This window comes from Nymphalis io, chromosome 29 (assembly GCF_905147045.1).
Source record: "Nymphalis io chromosome 29, ilAglIoxx1.1, whole genome shotgun sequence".
Classification (NCBI taxonomy): Eukaryota; Metazoa; Arthropoda; class Insecta; order Lepidoptera; family Nymphalidae; genus Nymphalis; species Nymphalis io.
The window spans coordinates 7,673,664-7,685,741 of NC_065916.1; the positions used below are offsets into that span (position 1 = coordinate 7,673,664).

The 12,078-nt window shown below is 40.0% G+C and overlaps 1 protein-coding gene across 1 annotated transcript; it reads left to right on the top strand.

Moving 5' to 3' along the window:
* Positions 1-2,444: 2,444 nt before the first annotated feature.
* Positions 2,445-3,275, top strand: LOC126779405 (uncharacterized). The gene has a single exon (XM_050503327.1). The coding sequence runs from the start codon at positions 2,445-2,447 to the stop codon at positions 3,273-3,275; it is 831 nt and encodes a 276-aa protein (XP_050359284.1).
* Positions 3,276-12,078: the final 8,803 nt, after the last annotated feature.

Here is a 12,078-nt window from a genome sequence, read left to right on the forward strand (position 1 = left end):
ATTAAGAAATAATAGCTTATTACATAATAATATGATATATAATACCTCAATCTAATATTGCAATAAAGGTAAATAGAAGTGTCTAATGTCATACTCGCCAAAAGTCAACATTTTCTTGTTCATTTAAAAATTCGCGAAGTTTAAGTTACATTTAAACTTTATTTGCGTTTTTAGTGATAAAAAATGTACTAGTATTATTAATGAAATAATAATCAAGACGTTCTATTATGATGTCTAGTCGTCAAAGAAGACATCAAAATTAAATTAATATTTTATTTTTATTTTGTATATGTTTTCAATTTTGACAAAGCAGGGATTTTTGGCATCAATCTTGGGTCATTCTTGAAGACCATTTTAAATAAATCGCAATTTTCATATAAATAAAGTAAATTTGACTGTAATTACAATTGTATTCTTTGTATGTCCTATATAACCTTATAGTGCACAATGTAACCATATAAATAATAAATTTAGGTATTCATTTATTTTACCTAATCTAGCCGGTTTATGGGATAAAGTACGGTTATCGAATCGGCATTCATTGTTTCGACATTTAATATCTATTCTGTTTGAGAGATGGCAGCACGACGTTGTTCGCCGTTCGGTCGTCCTTTTTGATCGTTGAGCAGGTGCCGGTCGCTTACCGACAAATGTCAGTTTTAAACGATTAAATATATTCTTTTTTTATTTTATACAAAATTATACTAACGGAGGGTTACTACGTCACCTGCTTTGTAAAACTTATTTGAGAGGTTCGGGTTAGCAAACCGGAGTGTTTATTTTTTTTAATTTTATATATACTTTGTATATTAATTTACAAAGTAATATAAAATTGTTCGGTGGACTCAACCGAGAAATTGTTGCTGATTTAGAGCTGTTGGAGGCTCTGCAGTTTTCTGGAGGAGAGGCTGCTTGTCCAGTGGCCTGCTGTTGCTGCTGGTGCTGTTTGCTGCTTCGCACTGCTTTTATTTATTTACTCACTCATTGTGACACTGCGTTCAGGGTTTGCACTATCCTGCCTATCTATTTAAATCTATCAATTAATTTTAACCGATGCCAACTCGCCTACAACTAACTCACTTATAATATTTTATTTTATTAATGTGAACTTAATTCACCAGATACTTTCAACAGCCCACCCCCTGACTTTTTTATGTTGTAAATTTTATAATCTTTATAACGAGTTTAATTAACCTGTTAACCGGACAAGACGTATAAATGCGTCAGGCGTAAACAATATCGATTACGGGTAGGTTATATGAATACGTCCTCAAAAATTAATGTGCGCCCTGGAACGGAAGGGACGTATATTTCCGATCAACTATGATATTACGTCATCCATGCGTGTCTCGACATGAATTGATTGATGAATTGTTCTGATTCTATACGCATAGAATCAGAACAATTTCTCTATTGTGAATCACTCACAGACTCTCACAGACGTGTTTTGTGTGACCAGTGACAGGTACATATTTACACTTATTTTATTTATCTATTTTAATTAAATGCTTACAAGAACATACAATGGCTATAAAAATATTTCTATTTTATATTATTTTTATTTCATATCTTTTTATAAAAAATTTTTTAGTGCTCATCAAAATGAATGAGAGCGATATCAGTGATGATGATGTATGTTTCAATGTACCGGCAAGTAAAAGAAGGAGACGCATTATGAGTTCGTCATCGGAGTCATCTAACAATGATTTTGACTACGACACACAAGTGAGCGATACAGAGAGTGAGGATAATGAAGAAGTTGATGAAGTTGGTCCTAGCAACAACAACGTCTCTGAAGAATGGGTGGCTCAAAATGCAGAAAGACCACCACTTCCCTTCACTACACATCCGGGAAAAACTTTCAATACTCCTGTAGCATAATTATATATTTTCATAAATATAAAAAATAAAAAAATATAAAAATTACTAAAAATGTGTTATTATAAAAAATAGGTAATTTGTAAAAATAAATAAATATAAAAAATATATTGTAAAATAATACACATATTTATTTGTATGTAAAGCGGACACGCAAACATAATTATTAGTAGTTAATAAATAGATCGGCCGCTGCCCGGTCCCATTGTCTCGAACGACTACGTCACAGAGGGGCGGCGCTTGCGCCGCGCCGATGGACGATGCACCGGCCGATCGAGTCAGTCAGCTGTACGCTTACACGCTATTAACTCAATTCGAAATTCTAAGTAAATTGTATCCGCCGCGTCCTATTTTTATAATTTATAATTTGTAACTGTCTCTGTGTAATTCTGTGCCTCTTCTAAACTTATTCTTCTTCTTCTGACTTTTAGTGTGTGTGTGCTTGTGACTTTCAATAAACTGTCCTTTCTATCTATAAACTCTTTCTCTTCAACTTTTACTCGCTCAACACTCCTTCTTAATTGTATGTAACCCTACAACTGGTGACCCCGAAGAACACAAGCAAGATGAGCGAGCCTAAAGCACGCATCGAAATGGCACCGAACGTTCCGGAACATCCGGGTGAGACCACGTATGAATCATTTCGGGTTGGCGTAAGAATCCCACCATTTTACGCCGAGAAACCAGCTCTTTGGTTCTCCCAGATGGAAGCACAGTTTGCTCTGTCAAATATAAAAACTGACGAGACCAAGTTTTATTATGTAACGGGGAATTTGGACCCTCAATATACTTGCGGGGTGGAGGACATAATCACCTACCCCCCAACTACTAATAAATATGAAAGGCTAAAAAGCGAGTTGATAAAAAGATTATCTGCTTCCAAGGAGAAGAAATTAAGGCAGCTCCTCATGCACGAGGAATTAGGAGACAGAAAACCTTCACAGTTCTACAGGCATCTTACGAACTTAGCTGGACCTGGAGTACCAGAAGACTTCCTGCGCACTATATGGGCAAGTCGACTCCCTCATAATATGCAAGCAATTATTGCTTCGCAATCGAAAAGCACGATGGACGATCTGGCGGAATTAGCTGACCGAATTAGCGACGTGGTCGGACCTCAAATGGCGTCAACATCAGCCGTCACGAGTAATAGCAGTGAAAATACCGAAATTGCAGCCCTGGCTAAACAAGTCGCTAGTTTAACCGAAAAAATAGAAAGGATGTCGAGAGAGCGCGGACGGTCTAGATACCGGAACCGCAGTCGTCATCGCTCGAGTTCTACGCGATCAAAATCTTCATCACACTGCTGGTACCATCAACATTTCGGCGAACGTGCTAAAAAGTGTATACCGCCATGTGACTACCGAGCGTCGGGAAACGCAAAGGGCGATCAGTAATGGCGGCCAGTGATTGCCCGAGTATCGGCTGCTTATTCGTGACCGATCGCAGAACCAAAAACCAATTTTTAGTGGACACCGGCAGCGATCTATGCGTTTTCCCCCGATCAGCCTTATCAGGACGACGTGAGAAAACGAAGTTCGAGTTAAGTGCGGCAAACGGTACACAAATTTATACTTACGGTTTTATTAATTTAAATTTAAACTTAGGGTTACGCCGTGACTTTACTTGGAGATTTATTATTGCGGACGTTACGAAGGCGATAATAGGCGTGGATTTTTTGTCTTATTACAATTTAATTGTTGATTGCAGAAACCAGCGTCTTATCGACAACACAACTACGCTTACGTCCCCGGCTTCGTCTGCCCATTCAGCAGACGTAATATCATCGGTAAAGGTGATTAATCTCTGGTAATTCTGCATACCACGACATACTACGACAGTACCCCGATATTACTCGCCCACGTGGCATACACCGTACACACCGTACACACTCACACAATACGATGCACTTCATTAAAACAACACCTGGACCACCAGTATTTTGTACACCTCGCTGGCTAGCACCAGACAAGCTTAAAATTGCGAAGGCTGAATTTGAAACCATGCTGCAAAGTGGTGTCTGTCGTCCTTCCGAATCACCATGGGCATCGCCTTTACACCTAGCGCCAAAGAAAAATGACGGCTGGCGACCTTGTGGCGACTATAGGATGCTCAACGCTCGCACGATTCCAGACAGGTATCCCATCCGTCACATACAGGACTTCACTCACAGCCTCTCCGGCTGTACTGTATTCTCCACAATAGATCTGGAAAAGGCGTACAACCAAATCAGGGTGAATCCAGAGGATATTCCGAAGACCGCTATTACAACGCCGTTCGGACTTTATGAATTTCCATACATGACGTTTGGACTTCGTAACGCCGGACAGACGTTTCAGCGTTTCGTCGACGAAATGCTCAGAGGTCTTGACTTCACATATGCTTTCCTGGACGATTTCCTCGTATTTTCAAAAGACCAACAGACCCACGAGATGCACCTCCACCAGCTCTTCACCAGACACCGAGAATACAGTATGGTTATAAACAGCTCTAAGTGTATCTTCGGTGTATCCGAGGTCACGTTCTTAGGTCATCGCATCACAGCTCAGGGAACAACACCACTGCCGTCTAAGGTAGATGCCATTAAGGAATTTCCCATTCCAACGACTGTAAGACAATTACGTCGTTTCGTAGGCATGGTGAATTTTTACCGTAGGCTTATTCCCGGCGCAGCGACTTACCAGGCACCTTTAAACGAACTACTATCTGGTTCTGTCAAGGGTTCCAGTCCAGTCAACGTGACAGCACGGGAAGTTGAGGCTTTTGAAAGCTGCAAAAACAGCCTTTGTCAAGCCGCCATGTTAGCACATCCAGACTGTGACGCAAAGCTGGCCCTGGTCACTGATGCATCGGATAGAGCTGTTGGCGCGGTCGTTCAGCAGCTGAAGGAGGGGGCATGGCAGCCTCTTGCATTCTTCTCTCGTAAGTTAAGCCCAGCTCAGATCAAGTATTCGCCTTACGATCGTGAACTGCTTGCCATCTACGAGAGCATCAAATATTTCAGGCACATGTTAGAAGCTCGCGACTTCGTAGTCTACACAGACCACAAACCTCTCACCTTCGCTTTTCATAATCGTAAGAACAATTGTTCTCCTAGGCAGTTTCGCCACCTCGATCTGATAGCTCAATTTACCACCGATATCAGACATATATCTGGTAAAAACAACGTGGTGGCAGATACTTTGTCGCGTATTGAGGAAATCACCCAACCTGTTGACCCTGAGAGAATAGCTTTAGCTCAAAGTTCTGATACTGAGTTATCAGAGCTGTTAAAAGGCAACACATCTCTGCAACTCCAGCAAATAAAAATTCCTGGATCTCGGGATAAGCTGTACTGCGATGTCAGTAGCACCACCCCGAGACCTTTTATTCCCAGAGACTTACGCAGGCAGGTATACGAAAGTCTACACTGCTTGAGTCATCCTGGTGCCAATGCTACTGCCAAGTTGGTCTCAGAACGCTACGTGTGGCCTGGAGTAAGGAAAGACTGCCGGAGCTGGGTACGCAATTGCCTCGCTTGCCAACGCAGTAAGGTGACCAGGCATGTCTATGCTCCAGTGGGAAATTTTAAACTGCCACAATTGAGATTCGCGTTTGTCCACATCGATTTGATAGGACCCTTGCCGTTATGTCACGGGTACCGATACTGCCTAACGGCCGTAGACCGCTTTACGCGATGGCCTGAGGCAATCCCTCTAATGGAAATAACCGCAGAAACTGTGGCAAAGGCCTTATTAAGCGGATGGATATCTCGATTTGGTTGTCCCACAGATATAGTTACCGATAGGGGCAGACAATTCGAATCAGCCCTATTTAAAAATTTGTCTGTCTGTGCTGGTTTTCAGCATCGGAGAACCACGGCTTATCACCCAGCGTGCAACGGACTCGTGGAGAGGTTTCACCGGCAGCTCAAGGCTGCAATAACCTGCCACGGTAATGGACCTTGGGTTGAGTCCCTTCCTCTTGTCTTACTGGGAATTCGCAGCGCATACAAGGAAGACATACAAGCCTCACCGGCTGAACTTGTTTACGGCCAACCTCTGCGACTACCTGGCGACTTTCTCGATCCTCGTAGCGAAGAAACGGCAGACATGACGGACTACCTGTCTTGGTTGCGTAGTTTTGTGCGGAACTTGCATCCATCGCCAAGCTCACACCACAGTGGTAAGGTCAAAAGTTTCATTTATAAGGACTTACCCACATCATCTCACGTTTTTCTCAGAGACGACACCACTAAACGATCCCTAACACCAGCATACTCCGGACCTCACTTAGTTATTTCACGTAGCGACAAGGTGTACAAAATCATGGTAAATGGTAAACAGGTTACAGTATCGATAGATCGCTTAAAACCGGCCTACATACTTAGTGATCCAACAAACACACTACCATCCTACACTCTCACACACCATCACAATACACCACCATCCAACGTTCACACTCATCATCACAACACACGAGAGAAACATCAGAGGTTATCTTTTGCCGGTGATAATATTAAGAAAACACACTCGGGCCGCATTGTAAAATTTCCCGACTATTATCGCCCGTAACCCGGTCTCTGAAGGGGGGTGATGTAGCATAATTATATATATTCATAAATATAAAAAATAAAAAAATATAAAAATTACTAAAAATATGTTATTATAAAAAATAGGTAATTTGTAAAAATAAATAAATATAAAAAATATATTGTAAAATAATACACATATTTATTTGTATGTAAAGCGGACACGCAAACATAATTATTAGTAGTTAATAAATAGATCGGCCGCTGCTCGGTCCCATTGTCTCGAACGACTACGTCACAGAGGGGCGGCGCTTGCGCCGCGCCGATGAACGATGCACCGGCCGATCGAGTCAGTCAGCTGTACGCTTACACGCTATTAACTCAATTCGAAATTCTAAGTAAATTGTATCCGCCGCGTCCTATTTTTATAATTTATAATTTGTAACTGTCTCTGTGTATTCTGTGCCTCTTCTAAACTTATTCTTCTTCTTCTGACTTTTAGTGTGTGTGTGCTTGTGACTTTCAATAAACTGTCCTTTCTATCTATAAACTCTTTCTCTTCAACTTTTACTCGCTCAACACTCCTTCTTGATTGTACGTAACCCTACACTCCTTCAAAAAAAGTTCCTTTATTTTATCTAGAGAAGTTTTTAGATGACGACCTTATAAAATTACTAACAGAACAAACGAATTTGTATGCCGCTCAATTTTTTGCCGGAGTTGAAACCACGTTCGAGACTTCGAAAATGGAAGGATACAAATGAAGCTGAGATGAAGATATTTTTGGGGCTCCTAGTTTTACAAGGGATAATTGGAAAACCAACTTTAGAGTGTTATTTTTCTAGAAGAAGAATTATTGAAACACCCTTTTTTCATGAAGCTATGAGCGAAAACAGATTTGGATTATTGTGTAAGTTTTTACATTTTGCAGACAATCTAAGTTTTGATCCTAATACGTCTCATAGAAAAACATACAAAATCGATCCAATTATAAATAATTTGACAGAAAAGTTCAAAACATTTTATGTTTGTGAACGAGACATATGTGTCGACGAGTCTCTTTTATTGTGGAAAGGGAATTTATCCTGGAAGCAATACATAGCAACGAGCTAGATTTGGCATAAAGTTATTCATTTTGTGTGAAAGCCAATCTGGAGACGTTCAAAATATCATTTTATATACAGGAAAGGACACAAACTACGGTTCAAATTACCCACAAGAAAAACATCAAGAATTGTGTTGGAGTTAGTACATGACTTTCTGAATAAAGGGTATAGAATTAACCTAGATAATTTCTATACTTCTATTCATTTGGCTAAACTCTTGTGTCAAAACAACACCGACATTGTTGGGACAATGAGAATAAATAGAATCGGTATCCCCAGTGAAATAAAAACAAACATAATGAAAAAAAATGAACATATTGCAAGATACAAAGGCAAACTTATGGTTTTAAAGTGGAAGGACAAAAAGGACGTATTGCTGCTCAGTTCAATTCATAATGACGAAAAGGCAATGATTGAAAAGAGAGGAAGAAGTCAAGAAAAACCTAATGTTGTCCTCGATTACAATAAGAATATGGGCGGCGTAGATTTGGGAGATGGAGTTACACGGCTTACACGGCTGCTCGTAATAGAGTAAAAAAATTTTATAAAAAAATTTTTCTACGGTTGATTGATATGTGCTGCCTAAATGCATATATTTTGTATAAAAAGGATAAAGGTAATTTAGACCGACTTCATTTTTTGTTAGTGTATAGAGAAATTAGTTGATAACAATATCGTGAACACCCACCCACGGCCATCAACAAGCAGCTCTACACCTAAATCATCACGCATAGTGGAAAGGCATTTTCCAGAGCAAATGAAAAGTGATACAGGAAAATCTAAATCCCGGAAATGTCGAGTGTGTTACAAAAAAGGTGCTAGAAAAGAATCTACTTATTGGTGTCCGAATTGTAGTGTAGCATTATGAATTAATAATTGTTTTAAAATATATCACACAGAAAACGAGTTTTGAATTTTTATATGTACCTATTGTGTAATTCTATTTTGTTTACTTGCTTTTAATTGTTTTGTGATTCCTTTTGTACTTCAAAATTATTAATAAACGATATACATTTCATAGTTTATCATTCATTTTATGAATAAATTAAAATATAGAAATATGAAATGACGGTCTCCGGGCGTGACGTATTGACATGTCCTAGCGAAACAATACGCGCCCGGTACATGTTGCATAATTTGAACGAGAACTCCCCGGTTAACAGGTTAATGTAGTGGTCTTAGTGGAACGAACCCCTTAAACATTTGCACCCCATGATAACATGTACCTAACATTTTGCAGGAGAGAAGCTTACTTCTTGAAATTTTGAAAGAATTTAATATGTTTAAATTCTTGAAAATTAAAAAAAATGATAATGTAAGCGCGGCCACGAAAAAACAGACCTGGACTGAAATTGCGGAGATTTAACACATCTGCAATTGTTTCGGAATCGTTAAGAAATTGAATTGCTTTTTTACGTCATGATTAACGTTAGGTGCCTAATGAATACAATATTGTATTTATTTTCATACGACCCAGTAAACCCAAGCGAATAAAGTATTTATGTTGCTCATGTTGTTGGATTGAAACACTGACTTGGAAAATTAAAAATATTTGCATATCTGTAGAAATGACAAGTTATTTCTTAAAATATGTAAGCGTGTAACATAGAATAAACAGGTGTTCGATGTGAATATTATATGAAATTTCTGTATTTCAGGCATCAGGCTAACAATTGCGCCGCCTTTGTACCAATCTCAAAACTCGTCAGAAAGATGCCTTTACAAGAGAAAGACAATACAGATTGACCACTGGTGGTGGTGATCCTTATCCTGATGCCGAAATTGATCAATACCTACATTGCAGCAATCGTACCAATTCTATTGGAAATACAAAATGCTGTTGACTCTGACTCGGCACCTACAACCACACGGTACCTAATAATCGAGTTTGATGCTCAATATAGTTTTATTTTATAATTCGTTAGTGTCAATTTGATTGATTGATTTTTTCTTTATTATCTATTAGAAGTTATCCGATCCGATTGCGTCTACAAACTTGCCTCCAATTACTATTGAATCTGCAAGCCTTCTATCATTTTACAATCAAATGCATCACCGTCAATAATAGTCCAGCCTCAACAATCCACTATTCAATATGCCGAAAATGATATAATGCAGCCTAACCAACCACAGTCTTCTACATCCCTTGAATATTCATCCAATGAAAAAAAATGAAGTCCAAATTTTAAAACAAGAGTATATTAACAGAGAAATAAGAGAAGATGAGATCCATGCAATTTCACTAAAACACAAAAAAAATCCACGAACTAGACACAAATATTTTAAAAGAAAAGCTAAAGGAGGCCAAAGCCAGGGCAGAGTCCGTACACAAAGACCTGTGAATTTTTATATTGGTATTTTCAGTAGGAGAAAAAAAAATCTGTGATATTTCAGTCCAGTCATGCAGTCTGCACTTATTTTTTTAAATGTTTGTTATGCGATTGAAGGTAGGTGAAAGTTTAGCTAACGATGTGATAAAAATGCATTTTATTCTCGCGTACACTCCTCATTTCGGTGGACTCTGGGCAGCGGGCGTTAAGTCGACAAAATATTACCTCAAACGAGTGTTGGGAAATTGTAACCTGACGTTTGAAGAACTTAACACCACTCTGATCCAAATTGAAGCTGTATTGAATTCTCGCCCTTTAACGCCGCTATCTTCTGATCCTGAAGATGTTTCGCCTCTGACGCCGGGTCATTTTCTTGTTGGTCGACCGCTAACTTCTCTTCCTCAACGAGATTGTCGATCCTATTAACTATTTAACTCGTTTTCAAAGAATCGAGCAACTACGCCAGCACTTTTGGGCTCCGTGGAGCAAGGAATATGTTTCAGAGTTGCAACAAAGAACCAAATGGCGTAAATCAAATGAGGAATGGAAGCTGGACACTATGGTAGTTGTGAAGGAAGACAACCTTCCACCGCTAAAATGGAAGATGGGACGAATTGTCGATATCCATCCAGGATCTGATGGAGTTGTCCATGTGGCTGACATCCGGACGTCTGCTGGAGTAATCCGATGAGCGTTTAACAAAATTTGCCCACTACCAATTTCTACTGATTCATGTTGAATGAGGAGCTTTCAACGTCCGGGGGCATGTTGGAGCGCCTGATTGTTGTTTGAAGCTTAATTTTGCTCAATTGCCGCTCACCGTCACCGTTTGATGGTGATTAGCGTTCTTACCGGCAACGAGTTAAAACACGTTTCTAAGTTATCTAAATTCGCCTGTTTTATTTCGTCGAGCCAGTTATTCCTGTACAGTAATTGTTTAATTGTAAGGAAAAATTAAATACACATTATAAGTAAAAAATATGTTTATTGCCAACTTACAAATTAAAATTAAGGAAAAAAAATGGTAAAAAGTGTAAAAGAAATATGAATATACAACATATAGGTAGGTGGATAGTAATCAGTCAGTAGATTGGTTATGGGTCTTTAAGCTTTTATGATACATGTTGATTGAGTATAATGGAGAATCCATTGCAAGATGCAAATCCATCAGCTGAGCCACCAATATGTTTTTGTAATTTTTCTTGGAGTCCTTCAGGCTCATAAGTCTCCTCCGCGAGAACTTCGTCTTCTGTTGGTGTCTCGTCATTAATTCGATGTGCTATATTAAACAATAAGGCACATGCCACTGTAATATTGGAAACTCGGCTAGGAAGACAGGGACGGCACGCCACGCTGGATGGTCGACGCTCGGACGTCGTTGTATGAGGTTGTGTTTACTGGGAAGATTGTTCGATTTGATGAATTTAAACGATATCTGGCGTTGTAAAATTTTGTTGTTATCTCTAATGTGGCACATCTGGACATTTTGCCTTGTACATGGACTATTGTTTTTCCTAACGAGTGATTTTATTGTTTCGGACCCTAGTCCGAAAAAAACAGGGTTTATAAAGACCTATCTTTATATACCTTGTTTTTTTTTGTTATAGTGCTATTGTTATTCGTTTTCGGCGAAATGAACGTCGACACTGAGTTGTCGTCCGACGCCTTGATTGGCCGAAAAAGGCCTTATGATGGCCTTGCCATTTTTAACTCCGACTCCGATTTCCTTCAAACTGAAAGGAGTTTCCAAAAAACTGCAGGAGTCAGTGGCTGTCCTACAGGGTATAGTTGACGCCCTAGCGTCTCGCACGGAAGCGGAGGAGACGCGAAAACTCCGTGCCGATAATGGCCGCCTGCGCAAGGAAATGGACGGTCTCAAGGCCGATATAAAGGCTCACCGCCGGGAGGTCGCTGAGAGACGGACTACGGCGGCAGTGGCAAATGAGGCTTCCAACAGTTCTGCGTGGGATACTCAGACGATGGAGGCGTTCAAGGCGGACATAATGTCGTCAGTCGGCGTTATGTTTAATGCACACATGGTGGGATTAAAAGAGCGCCTCCTGTCTGCGAAGGTGCAACGCCCTCCGTTAGCTGCGGATAAAAAGCGGGAGTCGATGTTTCGGCGGCCCGCCCGGCTCCACCGCCGAAACCAGCAACCGCATCTAAGCGGGCACCACCAGTTACTTCGCCGACACCGACCGCTGGCCCTTCAAGCGCCACAACCACGCCGGAGATGATCCAGCCACAGATGGTC